Source organism: Aquarana catesbeiana, linkage group LG06 (genome assembly GCF_042186555.1).
Source record: "Aquarana catesbeiana isolate 2022-GZ linkage group LG06, ASM4218655v1, whole genome shotgun sequence".
NCBI classification, from domain to species: Eukaryota; Metazoa; Chordata; class Amphibia; order Anura; family Ranidae; genus Aquarana; species Aquarana catesbeiana.
In genome coordinates this window covers 37603417-37625778 of record NC_133329.1, presented here as the reverse complement: position 1 = coordinate 37625778, position 22362 = coordinate 37603417, and the positions used below count along the sequence as shown (strand labels likewise).

General features: G+C 44.0%; 1 protein-coding gene across 1 annotated transcript in view; it reads left to right on the top strand.

Moving 5' to 3' along the window:
• The window catches only part of LOC141148315 (guanylate-binding protein 1-like), a 136509-nt gene that overhangs the window by 32444 nt on the left and 81703 nt on the right, over positions 1 to 22362 (top strand). The window contains exon 4 of the mRNA XM_073635635.1: positions 21399 to 21508. Within this exon, the coding sequence (XP_073491736.1) occupies positions 21399 to 21508 (110 nt within the window). The remainder of the gene's footprint in view (positions 1 to 21398; positions 21509 to 22362) is intronic.

Genomic DNA, 22362 nt, shown 5'->3' with positions numbered 1-22362 from the left:
AAACGAACTAACCAGCGTCACCCGTAACACTTATACGGTGATCAGTGGTGAAAGGGTTAACTAGGGGGCAATCAAGGGGTTAAAACCTTTATTAGGTAGTATATGGGGGTCCCTGACGCTATAAAACGCTGACGGCGAACCTAAATATTTACCTCCCTAACTAGCGTCACCAGCGACACTAATACAGCGATCAGAAAAATGATCGCTTAGTGACACTGGTGACGGGGGGGTGATCAAGGGGTTAAAACTTTATTAGGGGGGGTTAGGGGGGTACCCTAGACCTAAAGGGGCTAACACTCACTGCCCTAACACTGTAACTGTCACAAACTGACACCATGCAGTAATCAGTTTGTGACGGGGGGGGTGATTGGGGGGTGATCGGGGGGCGATCGGGGGGGGTCGGGGTGTTTTGTGTGCCTGGCATGTTCTACTGTGTGTGTGTGTGTTGTGCACTCACAGTGAAGTCTTCTCTCCTCGGCGCCAGAATGGAAAATACCGAGCCGAGGAAAGATGACATCATTTCCTTTGCTGCTGTTTAGCATACAGCAGCAAAGGAATGTTCCCATTGGCTGGCGGCGATCGCGAGGAGCGGGCCACGAACGGATGGCCTCCCCCTCACCTCCGATCGCCGGGGAACAAAAGAGGACCGCCTCGGTCACCGGGGGGGGTCCGATCGGACCCCCCACCCGCGGGAGGCAAATCACGTGTATGTACGTGATTTTGCATGCCCGTACCGCCTTGCCGACGTACATCGGCGTGAGGCGGTCCTTAAGTGGTTAAGGACTCCTCAAGATAGTTCATCCTCTGCTCCATCTGCAAGAGCAGGATGAATTCCGCAACTTTCCCCTTGTAACGGTGGTCAAGGAGGGTTGCCAACCAATAATAATCCTTCTCCTTGATGCCACAAATTCTCGGGTCCTTTTGCAGGCTTTGAAGAATAAGGGAGTCCATGCACCGCAAGTTTGCAAAGGCACGAGAAGCAGAGTCCTTGAGGTCACTGAGAATTACAGTATCTGGAACTGCCTCCTCCCAGCCTTGTGCTACTCCCAAGGTTTCTGGGGACTGAAAACTAGCTCTTAAAGTTTGCCATATGTCTTCCTCTACTTCTATGACTCCAAAACTGCCAGATTCCTCCCTCTCTTCTTGTGTGTTCTGTGGCGTTGCAAGAATGGTGTCTGCATAAAGCGGGCCTTGAGAGGAAAGGAAGTCCCCCTCTTCCTCCTGCCGCTCTGCCTTGAGTTCCCTGTCCATAATGCCACACGGAGTATGCTCCAGCAGGAACACAAGAGGGATTGTGTCACTGATGCATGCATTGTCCAGCTGTATGGAGACATGGAAGAAAAACAAGCTGCAGCACTGAGCCCTGTCCTGCATCCTTCTGAGTTGCAAGCAGTTACCCAGTGTGCTGTGAGCAAATATACCCACATGCTGGGCATGTGGGTGGCAGTGACTATATTTTTTTGTTCACTGCAGCAGCTTGGGCAGAGAAATGTGCCTGCTATAGTCTACAGCTGGTGGTGTGCTGCTGGCAGATGTGCTGCAAGGACCTGTGACACCCTTTGCTATAACACCTGTCAATGGAGGCTGCTGAAAGGTCATGAGTAGGGATGAGTCGAACACCCCGCAGTTTGGTTTGCATCCAGAACATGTGAATGGACCGAAATTTCATGCAAACCTTTGAACACCGTTAAAGTCTATGGGACTAGAACATGAGAGATCAAAAGTGCAAATTTTAAAGACTAATATGCAAGTTATTGTCCTAAAAAAGGATTTGGGGACCCAGGTCCTGCCCCAGGGCACACGTATCAATGCAAAAAAAAGTTTTAAAAATGGCTGTTTTTTCGGGAGCAGTGATTTTAATGATGCTTAAAGTGGGGGTTGTCTATAGTATGCCTGTAAAGTGGCACGTGTTTCCTATGTTTAGAACCGTCCATGCACAAAATGACATCTATTCTATTTTTAAGCTTTTTGGAAAACATAGGGAAGGGTTATCACCCCTGTAACATTTGTTTTGCTGTCTGTGCCCCTATTCAGAAGATTTCATCTAACTTTCTGTCCCAATGACAATTGGATTTTGAAAATTTGGGGTTTTTAGGGAAACAAGGATTGGTGATAAAGCATCAGTGGAGGAGACACCTTTTTCCCATATTAACTCTTACAGCAGAGAATTTCCCTTCCTAGGGGTTGATTTCCTCTCACTTTGTCTTGTCTCCCTCCGTTTGTAAGTAGGAGTCATTTGTAAGTCAGATGTTTGAAAGTAGGGGCCTGTCCTATATACTCTGCAGAAAAATTGAGCCTTAGGTGTTGGTGGTACCAGAACACTGTAATCCCTCACAGTTACTCTTGGTGGGCGCTGGAATGGGCCTTGCTGTGAAATATTATATCAAGAATTGTAATTACATGCTCCTGTTGACCAGGGTCAGAAAAATTGGGCCTTTGGTGGTGGTGTGGTGGTGTTGCCACAACACTGAAAGCCCTCACAGTTACTCTTGGTGGGCTCAGGAACAGTCCCTGCTGTGAAATATTATATCAAAAATTGTAATTACACGCCCCTGTTGAACAGGGGCAGAAAAATTGGGCTTTAGGCACTGGTGCTGGTGCCACAACACCTCACAGATACTCTAGTTGAGTGCAGGAACAAGCCCTGCTGCAAAATATTACAGCAAAAATTGTAATTACATGCCCCTGTTCAAAAGGGGCAGAAAAGTTGGGCCTTAGCCACTGGTGGTGGTGCCCAGAAACAAAAATGTTCTTACAAGCTATCAACGTGAACATTGAGGAGGAAAAGGATAGTCACTCAGCATAACAGGATAGTCACTTCAAGGGAGCTCACATTCATAAAAAAATTATTTGGTTACATCAGCATCAGGTGCTTGGTAGCTGGTGATCCAAGACTGATTTATTTTTATGAAGGTGAGCCGATCAACCTGAGTCGGTGGACAGGTGCACTCTGTATATGGTTACAAAGCCTCCAGCAGCACTGAATGTGCGTTCCGAAAGAACGCTGAATGCAGGACAGGCCAGCAGCTCAATTGCATACTGTGCAAGCTCTGGCCAGTAATCCATCCTCATGACCCAGTAACCCAGAGGATTTTTTGGTTGGAAAGGTCTCCAAGTCTGATCCTGCCCCTAGGTATTCCTGCACCATGTAAATAAGACACTGGCGATGGTTGCTGGAACTGATCAGACCTTGGGGCTGCAGACTAAAAAATTGTCTGAACGTATCTGTCAGACGGCCACCTTCTCCACCACTCCTTCTGTGACTGACCGAAGCCTCAGCAACATGTTTTCCAGGACCAGGAGTTTGTAACCTCCCAGGCTCTGGAAATGCGTTGCACAAACCTTTCTGCAAGGCCTCCCGAAGATATTTCATCCTCTGCTCCCTCTGCAATGGCTGGATAAGTTCCGCAACCTTACCCTTGTAACGTGGATCAAGGAGGGTTGCCAGCCAGTAATGATCCCTCTCCTTGATACCACGTATCCGAGGGTCCTTTCGCAGGCTTTGCAGGATCAGGGAGGCCATGCAGCGTAGGTTTGCTGAGGCATTCATTCCAGAGTCCTCTGGGTCACTAAAGAGGACCTGATCCACAGCCACCTCCTCCCAGCCACGTACAAGTCCATGGGTTTCTGGGGACTGTAAACGATCCCTTGCTGACGCAATCCTCCTCCTCTTCCTGTGTGATCGGTGGGCCCGCAGGAACACTGTCTGGATAAAGGGGGTCTTGAGAGGTAAGGAAGTCCACCTGTTCCTCCCTCTGTTCTGTCTCAAGTGCCCTGTCCATTATTCCATGCAGAGTGTGCTTCAACAGGTAGACAAGAGGGACAGTATCACTGATGCATGCACTGTCACTGCTCACCATTAGGGATGAGCTTCAAGTTAGAGTCGAACTCACGTTCGACTCAAACATTGGCTATTCGCAAGTTCGCCAAACAGCGAAAAATTTGGGGTGTTCGCGGCAAATTCGAATGCCGCGGAACACCCTTTAAAAGTCTATGGGAGAAATCAAAAGTGCTAATTTTAAAGGCTTATATGCAAGTTATTGTCATAAAAAGTGTTTGCGGACCTGGGTCCTGCCCCAGGGGACATGGATCAATGCAAAAAAAAGTTTTAAAAACGGCCGTTTTTTCAGGAGCAGTGATTTTAATAATGCTTAAAGTCAAACAATAAAAGTGTAATATCCCTTTAAATTTCGTAGCTGAGGGTGTCTATAGTATGCCTGTAAAGGGGCGCATGTTTCCCGTGTTTAGAACAGTCTGACAGCAAAATGACATTTCAAAGGAAAAAAAGTCATTTAAAACTACTCGTGGCTATTGCATTGCCGGTCCGACAATACACATAAAAGTTCATTGATAAAAATGGCATGGGAATTCCCCACAGGGAAATGACGTGGGGGTCCCCCTAAATTCCATACCAGGCCCTTCAGGTCTGGTATGGATATTAAGGGGAACCCTGGCCAAAATTTTTTTTTTAAAATGACGTGGGGGTCCCCCTAAATTCCATACCAGACCTGAAGGGTCTGGTATGGATTTTAAGTGGAACCCCATGCCAAAATTAAAAAAAAAAAAAATGGCGTGGCCCCCCCCAAAAATCCATACCAGACCCTTATCCGAGCACGCAACCTGGCAGGCCACAGGAAAAGAGGGGGGACGAGAGAGCGCCCCCCCTCCTGAACTGTACCAGGCCACATGCCCTCAACATTGGGAGGGTGCTTTGGGGTATCCCCTCAAAACACCTTGTCCCCATGTTGATGAGGACAAGGGCCTCATGCCCACAACCCTGGCCGGTGGTTGTGGGGGGTCTGCAGGCGAGGGGCTTATTGGAATCTGGAAGCCCCCTTTAACAAGGGGACCCCCAGATCCCGGCCCCCCCGTGTGAAATGGTAAGGAGGTACCCTACCATTTCACTAAATACTGTCAAAAATGCTAAAAATGACAAGAGACAGTTTTTGACAATTCCTTTATTTAAATGCTTCTTTCTTCTTTCTTCCTTCATCTTCTTCTTCTGGCTCTTCTGGTTCTTCCTCCAGTGTTCTCATCCAGCATCTCCTCCGCGGCGTCTTCTATCTTCTTCTCCTCGGGCCGCTCCGCACCCATGGCATGGAGGGAGGCTCCCGCTCTTCTCTTCATCTTCTTCTCTTCTTCATCTTCTTCTTCATCTTCTTCTCTTCTTCATCTTCTTCTCCGGGCCGCTCCACCCCCATGCTGGCATGGAGGGAGGCTCCCGCTGTGTGATGCGTATCCTCTTCTGACGGTTTCTTAAATAACGGGGCGGGGCCACCCGGTGACCCCGCCCCCCTCTGATGCACGGGACATGATGGGACTTCCCTGTGGCATTCCCCGTGATGTCACAGGGAAGTCCCGTCAAGTCACCGTGCGTCAGAGGGGGGCTGGGTCACCGGGTGGCCCCACCCCCCCGTTATTTAAGAACCGTCAGAATAGGAGACGCGTCACACACTGGGAGCCTCCCTCCATGCCAGCATGGGTACGGAGTGGCCCAGAGAAGAAGATGAAGAAGAGAAGAAGAGAAGAAGATGAAGAAGAAGTTGAAGAAGAGAAGAAGATGAAGAGAAGAACGGGAGTCTCCACCATGCCATGGGTGCGGAGCGGCCCGAGGAGAAGAAGATAGAAAATGCCGTGGAGGAGATGCTGGACGAGAACACTGGAGGAAGAACCAGAAGAGCCAGAAGAAGAAGATGATGAAGGAAGATAGAAGAAAGAAGAAGCATTTAAATAAAGGAATTGTCAAAAACTGTCTCTTGTCATTTTTAACATTGTTGACAGTTTTTTAGTGAAATGGTAGGGGTACTTTTGTACCCCTTACCATTTCACACAGGGGGAGGGCCGGGATCTGGGGGTCCCCTTGTTAAAGGGGGCTTCCAGATTCCGTTAAGCCCCCCGCCCGCAGACCCCTACAACCACCGGCCAGGGTTGTGGGGATGAGGCCCTTGTCCTCATCAACATGGGGACAAGGTGTTTTGGGGGGCTACCCCAAAGCACCCTCCCAATGTTGAGGGCATGTGGCCTGGTACAGTTCAGGAGGGGGGCGCTCTCTTGTCCCCCCCTCTTTTCCTGCGGCCTGCCAGGTTGCACGCTCGCATAAGGATCTGGTATGGATTTTTGGGGGGACCCATGCCATTTTTTTTTTATTTTGGCACGGGGTTCCCCTTAAAATCCATATCATACCTAAAGGGTCTGGTATGGAATTTAGGGGGACCCCCACATCATTTTTTTTTAAATTTTGGCCGGGGTTCCCCTTAATATCCATACCAAACCTGAAGGGCCTGGTATGGAATTTAGGGGGACCCCCACGTCATTTTTTTTTTTTAATTTTGGTTCAGGGTTCCCCTGTGGGGAATTCCCATGCCGTTTTTATCAATGAACTTTTATGTGTATTGTCGGACCGGCAATGCAATAGCCGCGAGTAGTTTTAAATTACTTTTTTTCTTTGAAATGTCATTTTGCTGTCAGACTGTTCTAAACACGGGAAACATGCGCCCCTTTACAGGCATACTATAGACACCCCCCAGCTATAAAATTTAAAGGGATATTACACTTTTATTGTTTGACTTTAAGCATTATTAAAATCACTGCTCCTGAAAAAACTGCCTTTTTTAAAACTTTTTTTTGCATTGATCCATGTCCCCCAGGGCAGGACCCAGGTCCCCAAACACTTTTTATGACAATAACTTGCATATAAGCCTTTAAAATTAGCACTTTTGATTATTCATGTTCGTGTCCCATAGACTTTAACGGTGTTTGCGTGTTCGAACAAACTTTTTTCCTGTTCGCATGTTCTGGTGCGAACCGAACAGGGGGGTGTTCAGCGCATCCCTACTCACCATCCTTGTGGCCCCCTCAAATGGTGACAAGACAGTGCATGCATCCTTGATCATGAGCCACTGGTGTGGCGAAAAAAAAGCCAAGCTCCCCTGACCCTGTCCTGGTGCCATAGTCGCACAGGTACTCATTGATGGCCCTCTGCTGTGTGTGCAGCCACTGCAGCATGGCCAACGTTGAGTTTCATCTGGTGGGCATGTCACAGATTAGGCAGTTCTTGGGCAGGTTGTATTCCTTTTGGAGGTCAGCCAGCCGAGCACTGGCATTATATGACCGGCAGAAATGCCCACAGACTTTCCTGGCCTGCCTCAAGAGATCCTGTAAGCCCAGGTACCTGCACAAGAACCGCTGCACCACCAATTAAGGACGTGAGCCCAAACAGGGAACATGGGTGAAGTGTCCCTGTCGGAGGGCAGAGAGGAGGTTGGTGCCATTGTCGCAAACCACCATTCCTGCCTGAAGCTGGCGTGGCATCAACCACCTCTGAGCCTGCCCCTTAAGAGCTGACTCTCCACCTCAGTGTGGCTCCAGTCCCCTAAGCACACCAGCTCAAGCACCCCATGGCATCTTTTTGCCTGAGTGCTTGCGTAGCCCCTTGAACGCCTACGGAGCATTGCTTGTTCCAAGGACAAATCTATAGAGGAAGAGGCCATGGAGGAAGAAGAAGAGGAGGGGGTGGAGGAGAGAGGTGTGTCAGAATCACCACTAGTAGCATTTTGGAGGCGTGGTGGCAGAACCAGCTCCAACAATACTGCACCCTGTCCTGCATCCTTCCCAGCTGCCAGCAGGGTCACCGTGAAAGATAAGTAACGTCCCTCTGCCTGCTGGACCATGAGTCACCGGTAATATGCACCTTACCACTGACTGCCCTGTCCAGCGAGGCCAAGACATTGCTTTCCACATGCTGGTAGAGAGCCGGAATCGCCTTCCGTGAAAAAAAGTGGCGTTTGGGAACCTGCCACTGAGATACTGCACATTCACAAAAGGGGGCAGAGTCTACCAGCTGAAAAGGCAGCAGTTGGAGTGCTAGCAATTTAGCCAAGCTAGCATTCAGCCGCTGGGCATGTGGATGGCTGGGACCGATATTTCTTTCACCAGTTTAGCAACTGGGGTAGGGAAATTTGCCTGCTACAATCGGATGTTGGCGTAGCGATAGCAGATTGCCAGCAAGTACTTGGCACACCTAATTCTACACCTTCATTCCTCTCAGTGTGGGTTTCTGAGAGAAATGAGAGCAAGGAGAGGTCCGCCTTGTTCTTTGGTGTGGGTCTTTTAAGTACACTTGCCAATGGACTGCATAGGAGTTCGACATATGTCTGGTCAAGTATGTGGTGCCCAAGCGTCTGCTGTGTTGGCCACGCTTAATACGCTTCAGACATATGTTGCAAACAGCAACGGTGCGATCTGCTGCACATGTCTCAAAAAAGGCCCACATCAAAGAATAACGCACGGAGTCAGCAGCGCCCTGCACATGCGGAGCTCTGCGGTGTGATGCAGTCAGTTGGCTTCCCTTAAGCTGGCCCCTGGAGGGCATCCTGCCTCCTTGGAGATGTGCCTCCTCCTCTCTCCTATCAGGCACCCACATAGAGTTAGTGACCTCACCATCCCCTCCCTCCTCGTCACTGGAGCAAACCTGGCAGTATGCTGCAGCTGGGGGAATATGACTGTCAGTTTGTTGTCCTTCTTGGGCACCCCCTCTCTCTGGGCTCACGTTACTGCCTTCCTCAATCTGGGTACCATCATCGGAGCCTTCAAAACGCTGCACATCCTCCTGCAGCATGTACCCAACACTGTGGTCCAACAGTTCGGGGGACTCCACAGGGCATGATGGTGGGGCTAGGGAAGGGGTGACTGATGACATTGAGCCGATGGAAGAGGCCGCTTTGGCAGCTGCATTGGCGGCCAGAGTACTCTGAGCCTGGGTGACAGAGGATGAGTTGGATGAGGACTGCTTGGTCACCCACTCTACCAACTCTTCTGCATGTTGTGGCTCAACACAGCCAGCTGCCGAAAAAAAGGACAAGTGTGCTCCACGGCCACGTACTGAGGATGCACTGTGTCCATGACCAGGAATGTTGGCTGTAGACACAGAGCCTGCTTACTCTCTTTAGTGGCCTGTGAGCATCTGCCTCTCCTTGTTGGCCTTCCAGACATACTGTATTTGATGTATTTGTAATGTATTTGAATAGGTACACCAGGAATTGCGTGCAGTGAGATGTACCTGCACAAAGATGGGATGTGTATATATATATAGATATATATATCTATATATATATATATAGATATATATATCTATATATATATATATATACTGAATATACTGCAGCTAACTTAATCAACTGCCTGCCTGTTGTATATTAGGAAGAGAACAGGAATGGTCTGCAGTGAGATATAGCTGCAGAGGATACAGTACTCAATATACTGCAGCAAACTGAATCAACTGCCTGCCTGTAGTATATTAGGAACAGAACAACAGGAACGGTCTGTAGCGAGATGTAGCTGCACAGGATACAGTACTGAATATACTGAAGCTAACTGAATCAACTGCCTGCCTGTAGTATTTTAGGAAGAGAACAACAGGAACGGTCTGCAGTGAGATCTAGCTGCACAGGATACAGTACTGAATATACTGCAGCAAACTGAATCAACTGCCTGCCTGTAGTATATTAGGAACAGAACAACAGGAACGGTCTGTAGCGAGATGTAGCTGCACAGGATACAGTACTGAATATACTGAAGCTAACTGAATCAACTGCCTGCCTGTAGTATTTTAGGAAGAGAACAACAGGAACGGTCTGCAGTGAGATCTAGCTGCATAGGATACAGTACTGAATATACAGAAGCTAACTGAATCAACTGCCTGCCTGTAGTATATTAGGAACAGAACAACAGGAATGGTCTGCAGTGAGATCTAGCTAAACTGGATACAGTATACTGAATATACTGTAACTAACTGAATGAACTGCCTGCCTGTTGTATATCAGGAACTGAGCAACAGGAACAGTCTCCAGCAAGCTGCACAGGATACAGTACTGAATATACTGCAGCTAACTGAATGAACTGCCTGCCTGTAGTATATTAGGAACAAAACAACAGGAACGGTCTGCAGTGAGCTCTAGCTGCACAGGATACAGTACTCAATATACACTGCAGCTAACTGAATGAACTGCCTACCTGTAGTATATTAGGAACAGAACAACAGGAATGGTCTGCAGTGAGATCTAGCCAAACTGGATACAGTACTAAATATACTGCAGCTTACTGAATCAACTGCCTGCCTGTAGTATATTAGGAACAGAACAGGAATGGTCTGCAGCGAGATCTAGCTGCACAGGATACAGTACTGAATATACTGCAGCTAACTGAATCAACTGCCTGCCTGTAGTATATTAGGAATAGAACAACAGTAACGGTCTGCAGTGAGATCTAGCTGCACAGAATACAGTACTCAATATACTGCAGCTAACTGAATCAACTGCTTGCCTGTAGTATATTAGGAACAGAACAACAGGAATGGTCTGCAGTGAGATCTAGCTGCACAGGATACAGTACTCAATATACACTGCAGCTAACTAAATCAACTGTCTGCCTGTAATATATTAGGAACAGAACAACAGCAACGGTCTGCAGCGAGATCTAGCTAAACTGAATACAGTATACTGAATATACTGCAGCTAACTGAATGAACTGCCTGCCTGTAGTATATTAGGAATAGAACAGGAACGGTCTGCAGAAGATCTAGCTAAATTGGATACAGTACTGAATATACTGCAGCTAACTAAACAACTGCCTGCCTGTAGTATATTAGGAACAGAACAACAGCAACGGTCTGCAGCGAGATCTAGCTAAACTGGATACAGTATACTGAATATACTGCAGCTAACTGAATGAACTGCCTGCCTGTAGTATATTAGGAACAGAACAACAGGAACAGTCTGCAGTGAGATCTACCTAAACTGGATACAGTATACTGAATATACTGCAGCTAACGGATTGAACTGCCTGCCTGTAGTATATTAGGAACAGAGCAACAGGAACAGTCTGCAGCGAGATCTAGCTAAACTGGATACAGTATACTGAATATACTGCAGCTAACGGATTGAACTGCCTGCCTGTAGTATATTAGGAACAGAACAACAGGAACGGTCTGCAGCGAGATCTAGCTGCACAGGATAAAGTACTGAATACACTGCAGCGAACTGAAGGAACTGCCTGCCTGTAGTATATTAGGAACATTTCACCAGCAACCCTCTGCAGTGAGATCTTGCTAATCTGTATACAGTATATATATATATATATATATATATATATATATATATATATATATATATATATATATATATATATATATATATATATACAAAGCCTGGAATGTATATATATATATATATATATATATATATATATATACTAAATATACTGGAGCTAACTGAATCAACTGTCTGCTCAATCTAAATTAAATTAAATGACACTCTCTCTCTCTCTCAACGCCGGAACACACTACACATGGCCAACATGCAGACGGCCTTATATACTGTGGGGCGTGTATATTTAATCCCCTGAGCCATAATTGGCCAAAGGCACCCTACTTTTGGCCAATTATGGCTCTGTTTGCTTACGACGCTGTAATTGGCCAAAGCATGAGGGCCCATAATGTTCGATTTTCGTCGTACGATCGAACAGCCGATATTCGAGTCGAAATCATGTTCGAGTTGAACTTGAAGCTCATCCCTAGTCATGAGATATAGTAGGGTAAACCTGGTATGTGAGGAGTGAGGAGGAGCAAAATTGCGTCCCTTTTGTGTGGCTTTCAGGTGCTCTTGCCAACAGGCTGAGTGGTGGGAGGTTGAAAGCCTTGTCAAGCATGTGGTACCCAAATGGCTGGTGTTTTTGCCATGCTTGATCGGTTGAGGCAAAGTTTTTTCAAATTGCAACAGTGTGGTCGGCTGCCCAGACAGCTGAGCTGTGGGAAGTGAGCTGGGAGATAACAGCTCCACAAGGTGATGGAATAGGGTGGCTGCTCTCTACTCTTCCATGATGGCTGCCTCATTGGGGTTGTACCTCATCATCATCATCCCCTCCATCCTCCATCATTACTGGAGCCAACTTGGCAATACGCTGCGGCTGAGGGAACATGACTGCCAATTTATTGTTTACCAGTGTTCTCCCCTCTCTGCAGGCTCATGTTCCTACCTTCCTCAACTTCAGAACCAACATTAGAATCAAGTAATGCCTGTGGATCATCAAGGTGCAAGTGGCATATGCTGTGTTCAAATAACTCAGCTGACTACTCCATACATGATGCTGGGGCAATGGCAGGATTAGCCATGGACAAGGAGGCAGAATAAGCCACTCTGACAGCTGTGGTGGACTGTGCACTAGTCTTTGCTTGGGTGATAGAGGATGAGGTGGATGAGGATGGTTTAGTAAGCCAGTCCACCACCTCCTCTGCATGCTGTGGCTGGATAGTACAAGCAACATCACTAAACCCAAATGTAATAAAGATGTGGTAATGTGTATGTTGATGAAAATGGTGTTTGGTGCACTTTAACTTGAGTACTCACTACACAGACACACTCCACTGACACACTACAGTATACTGTAGTAAAACTGAACTGACGCACTTCAATATACTGCCATAAAATGACCCTGAATATACATTAATATACTGCAGTAAACGTTCACTAACGCACTTCAATATACTGCAGTAAAAGTGCACTAATGCGCTTCACTTCAATATACTGCAGTAAAAGTGCCCTGACACACTACTATACTGCAGTATACCTGCCCTCACACACTAAACTAACACTTCACGCTGCACTATCACTATATTCACACCACACTGATACTTTGCACTAATAATAGAATTACAATAGCACACTATAGCACATTAACCCACTAATAACATTGAACAGAGCCCTGTTCTTTCTATTGCCACTCCAATATCACACTTCAAATGGCTAATCTCTGGAAAGAAACCTATTATAGTGTGGGGTGAGACTATGAGCAAAGAGCCATGATTGGAGAGAGTCATCATGACTGTGCCCTGATTGGACAAAGCCTTCATTGCTTCAGCCAATCAGGGCATCCAACGCACTGTGTGGCGCGCAGTGCATTGTGGGGCGTTCGGTGGGCCAAAAACGATTGAACGCTACCGAAATTCTGGTGTTTGCCGAACTCATGCTCGGGCCGAACCATTCGCCTAACACTAGTGGCAAGAATTTGAAAATATGGGAGATACTTTTCATTGGCTAACTGAAAATATATTTGTGACAGCTACATCTTTGTATTAAAGAATAGGTAGCACTTTTTATACAGGTTTCAGTTCCTAATGGGACAAAGTACATGAAGTAGTTTGTCTTATCTTCCTAGGTGCCCTGTAATGCTAGCTGTGGTGTCAGACAGGGTGCCCCCTCTTGCTGTGACACAGCATCTAGCAAGGAACCTGCTGCTTTGCTAGTGAGCACCTGTCTTCGGCCTTGCTTGCTTGGGGCAAGCATCAGCAAGGGGAATGTAGAAGAAGGTGAGGCTACTTTGCTCCATCGGGAACTAGATACTGTAAAAAAAAGTTATTTTTAAATAAATTTTGTGTTTTTATATTATAGCAGGACTTTAGGCAAACAGCTAAATAAATAGATGATATACATACCGTATATATGGGAGTTGTTTTACCTGCCAAAGGATTTGTACATCCAGTCCTTATATTTACATAGATCGGCCACAAAGAGCAGGCCAGTCTGGCATGGCAGTAGACCTGATTTTTCTGTTTTAGTTTAATGGCGCTTACAAGTCTTGTCCTTCCCTCAGTCTCTGAATAGAGGTAAAAGAAAAAGCAGTGGACTGATGAGCTTATCTCTGTTACCTTGTTCTTTCCTCCTATTAGCACGCTGCTTGTAAACATGCAAGTACTGCAGCAAAATTGATAGGTTCCTTGTGCTGCTTCTCCCTCTCCCACTCTGAGCTCTATGGTACTGGCATTGCAAGAAGCTGATACCAGCTCAAGTACAAGTGCATACACTACTTTCTTTAAAAAAGAATACATTTAAAGAGCACTGTCATCTTGCCTTTTGGGGGCAAAGTGACAGTATGTTTGTAAAGCCCTCCTCCCTAAAACCCCCGATACCTTGTCAGCACTCTCCCTTGACTCCTGCCTCCATTGCAACTGGCATTAAAGTCCCCAGTACAAATTGCTGTCAGGGAGGGGTGAGGTCATTACCTCTGCCATGTGCTTGAATTTATGAGATCACATGCTCACCCATACAGTGGAACCTTGGATTACAAACATAATCCATTCCAGGAGAATGCTTGTAATCCAAAGCACTTGCATATCAAAGTGAGTTTCCCCATAGAAGTCAATGGAAACAAAGATAATTTGTTCCACATTGACTTCTATTGCATGCAATACCGCATGTGGCCAGAGGTGGGGGGGTGATGGAGAGATTCGGAAATACTCGGAGACCATTCGGATGCAGTTGGAAACCCTCTGAAAGGCTCAGAAACACTTGGGAACGGAGTATTTCCGAGTATTTCTGAACGGCTCCAAGTGTCACCGGCACCCCCCCACCTCTGGCCAAATGCGATATTGCACACCATGAAGGCTTGAATCCTGCTCATTTTGCTAGACAACACTCACAAACCGAGTCAGGATTTTGAAAAAAAAAAAAGCTTGTATTGCAAAACGCTCGTTAAACCTCATTGCTCGCAATCCGAGATTCAACTGTATTTGGCTCTGTTAGGTATAGTTGCTAGCTGCCAGACATGCAGGAGTGGTAAGGGAACATTGCCAAGACTTGGTGGGGCTTTTAGAAAGGCATGGTCCTTGAATAGTACTTTTAAATGTATTTAGAATTCTTAACTCCAGGATTGGTCACTCTTCTTCATTCAGCAGGAAACACAATCTTTTGAGATTGGAGAGGTCTAGCTCTGATTTAGCAGGGAGTGTGTCAAACATCTCCAGAGGGATTCCACACACAGAAAAAAGGTTACTCTCCAACATTCTGTCAGAGGGTAGGCTTCTACTCAGGCTGTGGGTGCTTTCTCATCTCTACCTATTTAGACAATTGACCGACTGTTATATTAATCTTTTCTCCACTTTTTCTTTCTATATATGTTTTGTCGTCTTCTGATTTTCATGGATCTCTTTTTACACACTAGATAAACAAATAACGCATAAAAATATAGATAGTAAGGCCAGCCTAACACCCAGCTTTAAGCAACCCATCAGGAAAATAAATTCTGGCAAAAATAATATCCTGCCAATGAAAAGATGGATTACTTACCTTTCCTTTAACGTTTGAAGCAAATTCCTCCTCTGAAGTCTGCTGAGTAACTGACACTCATGGAGCGTCTTTGATTCTGGCCTTCGACCTCCACTTTACTATTATGTTCTGTAGTGATATGGAGGTCAGAAGGAGAAACCATTGTGAGCTGCAGGAGATTCTTTTTTTCCCAACACTGATTTTTCTGATAGTAGCACATTTTTGTGTATTGAGGCTCATTGCAGCATGCTGCCTTCGATAGCTAATTCAAATTGAATCGGCTGCAAAGCTCTTAGTCACTGGCTACATTTTTTTGCAGTGCACGTTAAAACAATGTTATTTTTTTTTTTTTATTTAATTTTATGTTTGTTAGGTTTCTTTCTTAATTAACATTTTTACTCTTGACTATGGTGTTACAATATCTTCAATATATATAAATATTGGAAATAAATGCCGACGACTATTAAAATTGATCTGACTCTAAAGAGTACTATGTTAAAATAATGTTTACATTGGTTAACTCCTTTTTGGGCAGGGGTATTTATTCCCTCACATTTTTCCATCACAAGATGCTTTGGTAATTATTCATTTTTTGATATCTAAAGCAGTTCTTAAGTCATGTAGAGACTAGTCATTTGTAGTAACTATATAACTTAAGCACCTCTGAGTATGGGCTAAACATTTCACATATTGCAGTACAGTAGGTATTATAGTATATAATTTTTTGTGAGTTGTTTCTATGTAGGTATAACCAAATGAACGTGGAAAGTATGTTTGTTGGATCACATGTAAGATCAGGGAGTCTTAGATCTCATATCGCTCAACTTGTCCTTGAGTTCTATAATGGTGATGACACTAAAATCTGTTTCTGGACACTTTTTTGGGTTCACATAAATAAGTGAGAGCGATGGAGGCTAAAAATGTATTTCCCGGTACACTAGAAAATGGGGGCTTTAACTTCCATTTTTAACTTTAAAACTACAGCTCAGCCACCTGGTTTTACAATCACAGTGGCTGCCAGTGTGAATGAACCATTTGGGCATTGCCTTTTATAATAAATTATTATATTACTATACAAGATTTATATAGCGCTAACAGTTTACACAGTGCTTTACAACATAAATGCCACTGCAAGGCATGTATCATATGTTGCGGTAATGTGTGCAATGTGGATACTTTGAAGAGCAGTAGTGTCAAAGTGGCTGAAGGCTGTTTAAGCCGGTCAGCCTCCAGAGATTCAGAGTCTCCATAATTTACTACCTGTCAGGGCCTGGATCTGCAGTCTCTGGCAGTAGCTCTTCTTGCTGGGCCACCTGAGACGCTGGACAGCTCCCTATCTAAACCCTTAGACAATCTTGCCTGCACCTTGGTTCTTGTAAAACCTTGAACTCTTTGCTCCTCCAATGAAATTCCTGATTGAAGCCAAACCTTTGCACTTCCTGTTTGTCAGATTATTGTGCTCTCTTCAAAAACTGGCTCTTGTTTTTTTTTTACATTTCACTGCCTTTTTGGTGAATGGGTAGGGGTAGTATGTACCTGATAGCCATTCACATAGGGGTGGGGGCCCAGGATCTGGGGGCTCCTTTTTACAGGCCCCTGATAAGCCCCCTGCCCACAACCCTGACAACCACCGGCCAGGGTTGTCGGGAAGAGGAATGTGTCACCATAAACATGGGGGCAAGGTGCTTTGGGGTGGGAGGGCATGTGGCCTGGTATGGTTCAGAAGGGGGAGCACTCGCTCATACTCTTCCTTTCCTGAACTGCCGGGCTGCAAGTTGGATAAGGGTCTGGTATGGATTTTGGGAGGGGCCCACGCCATTTTTTAAAGAAATTTGGTATGGGTGGGGTCCCCTCTGAATCCATACTAGACCTGAAGAGCCTGGTATGGACCTGGGGGGGCAATTTTTTTTTTTACATTTAGCTGTCAGTGGAAAATCCCGCTGACAGCTGATGACAGCTGACGACTCATCGGTTGTTAAGGATGTGGCGGCCAGCTTCCCAGCCCCCTCCTTAGCAACCAGCTATACAGTATATAGTGTTTGAAGTTCAGTTCAGTCAATTTTTTTTTTGTCAAAAACGGATGTCAGCAGATATGAAAACAGATGTTAAAATTGACATCCGTATCTATTTTTGACCTGTTTGTTTTTGCAAAGAAAAAACGTGACTGAACTGAACAAAATATTGGAACGTCCGTGTGAAACCAGTCTTACCCTGATTTTTTATAGTGTGAATATTTTAGGTCTCATTCATTTGTTCTTTATAAATGTGTGTATTCTTGAGTGATTTGCACATTAGCTAGTCTTTCTTGGATTTCGACACCCTCCTATTCGTGCAAATTTTGTGATGAAAGAGAAATCAACATGGAAGGAGGAATCTCCCCTGCTGGCTATTGTATTCTGACAGCAACAGCTTCCACAGATGTCAGAATACCTGAACAAATGATAATTTTCCACCCTTCTCCTTTGGTTTCTCAAACAAAGTGAGTTGGGTGGTACCATTAGGGCTACCCATGGCTCAAATTTCATCCAATTCATCAGGAATTGGCCAAAATTCAAACTATGTATGGCTAGCATAAATCCAACCATAATGACCTTCGCAAATGTATATGTGTGCATAAAGGTTTTTAGAGGAACTTTCCATAATTTTGCTTGCAGAAAAGGCAAATCACTGCTCATCTTTGAGGATAGCCTGATCATAACTTTAAACAGAATTTTGTATGTGGGAGTTCAGAGTTATATAATTCCTGTCCTTCGGAGGTACTATCCCCTACGTAATACATACAAAAATGCAGAAATTGTGTGGGACTTTAAATGTACCTCCTTGGGTATAATATAAGCAAAGACAAACTGATTATATATAAAAACATAGCATTTTTATTGAAAATATCACAAATATTAAAAGGAAGTTTAAAAAAAAATCCACATGTTAGCCATCCAAGATAGATTCTTTCCTGGCCTTAGGATCCGTTACTTGGGCCAACGCATTTCACGGGCAGTCCCACTTCATCAAGGCCTCGGATCTTATTAAAAAGTACTGTAACAATATACATAAACACATATAAGACAGTAGTTATTAAATGACACATTACATCATTGTGACATATATTATCATTACCAAACAATCAAAATCAGTGCATGTCATATCCACCATGAATGCAAAGAAGGATGGATAAAAGCCATATTATATAACCAATAGGGATGGGCTATCTGTTCGAGTCGAACATGAGTTTGACTTGAACATTGGCTGTTCACCCATTCGCCGAACAGCAAACAATTTGGGGTGTTTGCGGCAAATTCAAACAGCCGCGGAACACCCTTTAAAATTCTATGGGAGAAATCTAAAGTGCTAATTTTAAAGGTTAATATGCAAGTTATTGTCATAAAAAGTGTTTGGGGACCCGGGTCCTGCCCCAGGGGACATGTATCAATGCAAAAAAAGTTTTAAAAACAGCTGTTTTTTTTCAGGGAGCAGTGATTTTAATTAGCACTTTTTTTAATTAGCACTTTTGATTTTTCATGTTCGTGTCCCATAGACTTTAACGATGTTCGCGTGTTCGAACTAATTTTTTGCCTGTTAGCATGTTCTGGATGTGAACAAAACAGGGGGGTGTTCGGCCCATCCCTAATAACCAAATATAGCTTTTCACTTGAGGGCTGGGGGTAGTCTCAGGGAACACCTCCCTCCCCCAATTATCCATTATTTGAGGTGTATATACTGTGCCGTGATGATGGTATAAACTATGGTCCACCATCTTGAGCATATGCCAGGCTTGATGGGGGAAATTTCTTTCTAAATGTCCTTTAATATCCCTTTCCAAACGCTCAACACTATTCAATCATTTTATATTTTATGGACCTACATCTGATAATCTTATACTCTTCTTTATCTGATTTTATTCTTTGTCCTTGGGACATAAGAGAACACATATTTCCCCCCTAGGAGGTTTGAGTAAGGATACCCCAGTACCCATCCCTCCTCTCTTATCTCCTTCTCATTTCCCCCTACCCCCCTTTTTTCCCTATCTCCCTTCCCCATTGAATGTATATTTAAATCTTGAATTCTATCATTTAGATTAATATCATTCCCAATTTTTGGATGTGGAGTATTCCTTTGAGGGTGTGGTTGGTTCCCCACAGGCCTGGCAGGCTTTCGATCACCAACAACTTGTTATGTTTATTGCTTACAGGTGATTATGTTTTAATCTTTATATCACTGTTATATCTGTGATAAAGACTGTGGGGTTGATTTACTAAAACTGGAGCATTCAGAATATGATGCAGCTGTGCATGGTAGCCAATCAGCTTTCAAATTCAGATTGTTCAATTAAGCTTTGGCAATAAAACCTGGAAGCTGATTGGTTTCTATGCAGAGCTGCACCAGATTTTGCACTCTCCAGGTTTAGTAAATTAACCCCTATGTCTCAACCTTTATATTGTTGTCCTATCTTTGACAAACATCAATATTTGGTTATATAATATGGATTTTTATCCATCCTTCTTTGCATGGTGGATATGACATGTATTTATGTTGATTGTTTAGTTAATGATAATATATGTCACAATGATGTAATGTGCCATTTAATAACTATTGGCTTATATGTATTTATGTATATTGTTACAACCACTTGCCGACCGCATCCTGTACATATGCGTTGGCAGTTTAAAGATGGATATCTCGGTAATGGCAGCCTCTGCTGCCACAACCAAGGTATCCATCTTTTGAGCTGGTGGTCCTGTTTATGATAATGGTGGTCTCTGCAGTGGGTTCACCGCAAGATCACCGTTATCGATGGCGGGGCCTCCCCCCCTCCTGCCGCAATCCCGAGCCCTCCGCTGCTTACCGGAGCCGTCGGCAGCAGACGGGACCTGATCGGGATCGGGACCTGTCCATGGCTGGGTATGGAGACCAGTGAGGGGAAGATGGCCCCCACCCATCTCCATACGTCTCCGTACATAAAAACGTCAATTCCGCCCATACGTCTTAAAGGGCCATTTTTCTGTTGTCATTTTTTCAGTTGACACCATTTTTTTTATTGCATTTAAGTCCAAATATGAGATCTGAGGACTTTTTGACACCAGATCTCATATTTAAGAGGACCTTTCATGCTTTTTTTCTATCACAAGGGTTGTTTACATTCCTTGTAATAGGAATAAAAGTGACCCAATTAAAAAAAAAAAAAAAGTGAAAAAATAAATAAAATCAAATAAAAAATAAGAAAAAAATAATTTTTAAAATCGCCCCGTCCCGATGAGCTCGTGCGCAGAAGCAAACGCTTACATGAGCAGCGCCTGCATATGAAAACGGTGGTCAAATCACACATGTGAGGTATCACCGCAATCGTAGCGAGAGCAATAATTCTAGCCCTAGACCTCCTCTGTAACTCAAAACTTGCAACCTGTATAATTTTTTAAACATCGCCTATGGAGATTTTTTAGGGTAATTTTGACGCCATTTGACGCCATTCCACAAGTGGGCGCAATTTTGAAGCGTGACATGTTGGGTATCAATTTACTCAGCATGACATTATCTTTGGCTAACTTTACTGTTGTCCTATTTTTTTATTCATTTGTAAGACCGCTGCACAAATACGGTGTGACAGAAAGTATTGCAATGACTGCCATTTTATTTTCCAGGGTGTTACAAAAAAATATATAATGTTTGGGGGTTCTAAGTAATTTTCTAGCAAAAAAAAATTGTTTTTAACTTGTAAACACCGAGTCTGAAAAAGAGGTCTGGTCTTTAAGTAAGATCCGAGGCCCTGATGAAGCGGGACTGCCCGCAAAATGCTTTGGCCCTATAAACGGGTCCTAAGGCCAGGAAAGAAACAGTCTTGGATGGCTAACCTGTGGATTTGTTTTTAAATTTCCTTTTAACATTTGTGATATTTTCAATGTTTTTATATATAATCAGTTTGTCTGTGCTAATATTATACCCAAGGAGGTACATTTAAAGTCACACATTATCTTAATTTTAGTAAATCACGACATTAATCTATTGTATTTCACAACATGTAGTTGATTGCAGGATATTTTCAACCTAGGTAGAGTGGCAATGGCCTTGTTGCATATTTTATTTTTTTATTTTAAAGGATGCAAGTTTCAGGAGTCTTTTAGCTATGGATCACATCATGTTGCTATTGGAACAAAATAAAAAGCTTAAACTGTATGTGAAAAGTTTTATAAGACATGCTACTTTTTTAGACTAATGAACAGGTGATGCTGAATTATGAAATGCAAAAGTGCAACCAGTGTCAATAAATGATTTGCTTTCTGCTTTTATGAATTTGTTTATGTTTCTTTTTAGGGAAATAACAAAAATGACATCTATATTTTTAGCCTCGCTGTTCTTCTAAGCAGTGTGTTGGTGTATAACAGCATGGGCACCATCGACCAGGACGCCATTGACAAATTAAAGTATCCTTTTCTAATAGGCTAAAAATAAATATTACACTGAAACCGGTTAGTAATACATCCTTACATTAATTTCTTTAATTGCAAGAGTGTAACTATCTGAATTTGACTGGGTATCCATCCTTTTGCTATCCCTGTACAACAAAACTCAGACTATTTTTGGTTTTTTTAGAAGTCATGGATCTACTTAATTTGTAAAAGATTGGTATTTAGGAATATTTTTTTTTTTTTTAATGACAGTTTTGTTCAGGTGAGATGTGAAAATTACAGAATAATTTTTTAATAATTGTGGAATAAATGAATACTCTGCAAATTTAATTTAGCTTTCAAAACACCAAACTGGAGGAGCTTTCCATTAGACACAATATCTCCTACCTTCTTGATGGCAAATTTGGTCTTGATCACTGGGTCTTGGTATGCAAAAAATTGTGGCAACTGAGGATTTTTCCACAGTGGTGTATGTGGAGAACTTTCGGGACAGTCTCCCGCTTCAGCCCTACTGGTCACCGCCCATGCCCTGATAGTTGCACGCATAGTATTAGAAATAGGATACGAAGCCCTGCTTCCTTGTAACACTAAATGCATCAGTGCCTTATAGAAGCCAACAATGGCCACCTCTAAAGCAATGGCTGCATCATCTTCCGGTACAGTGAGCCTCCTATGAGTGAAGACCAACTGACCTGCCGATAAAAATTAGGGATCGCTAATCCCCCCTGTTTCCATGGCTGTTGCAATACCTGAAGTTTTATCCTGTGATTACGTCCCTGCCACAGGAAGGTGCTATCCAACCATTCTATGCTCTTAAATATATATCTCAGAATCTTTACGGGCGAATTACGAAATATATACAGAAAGAG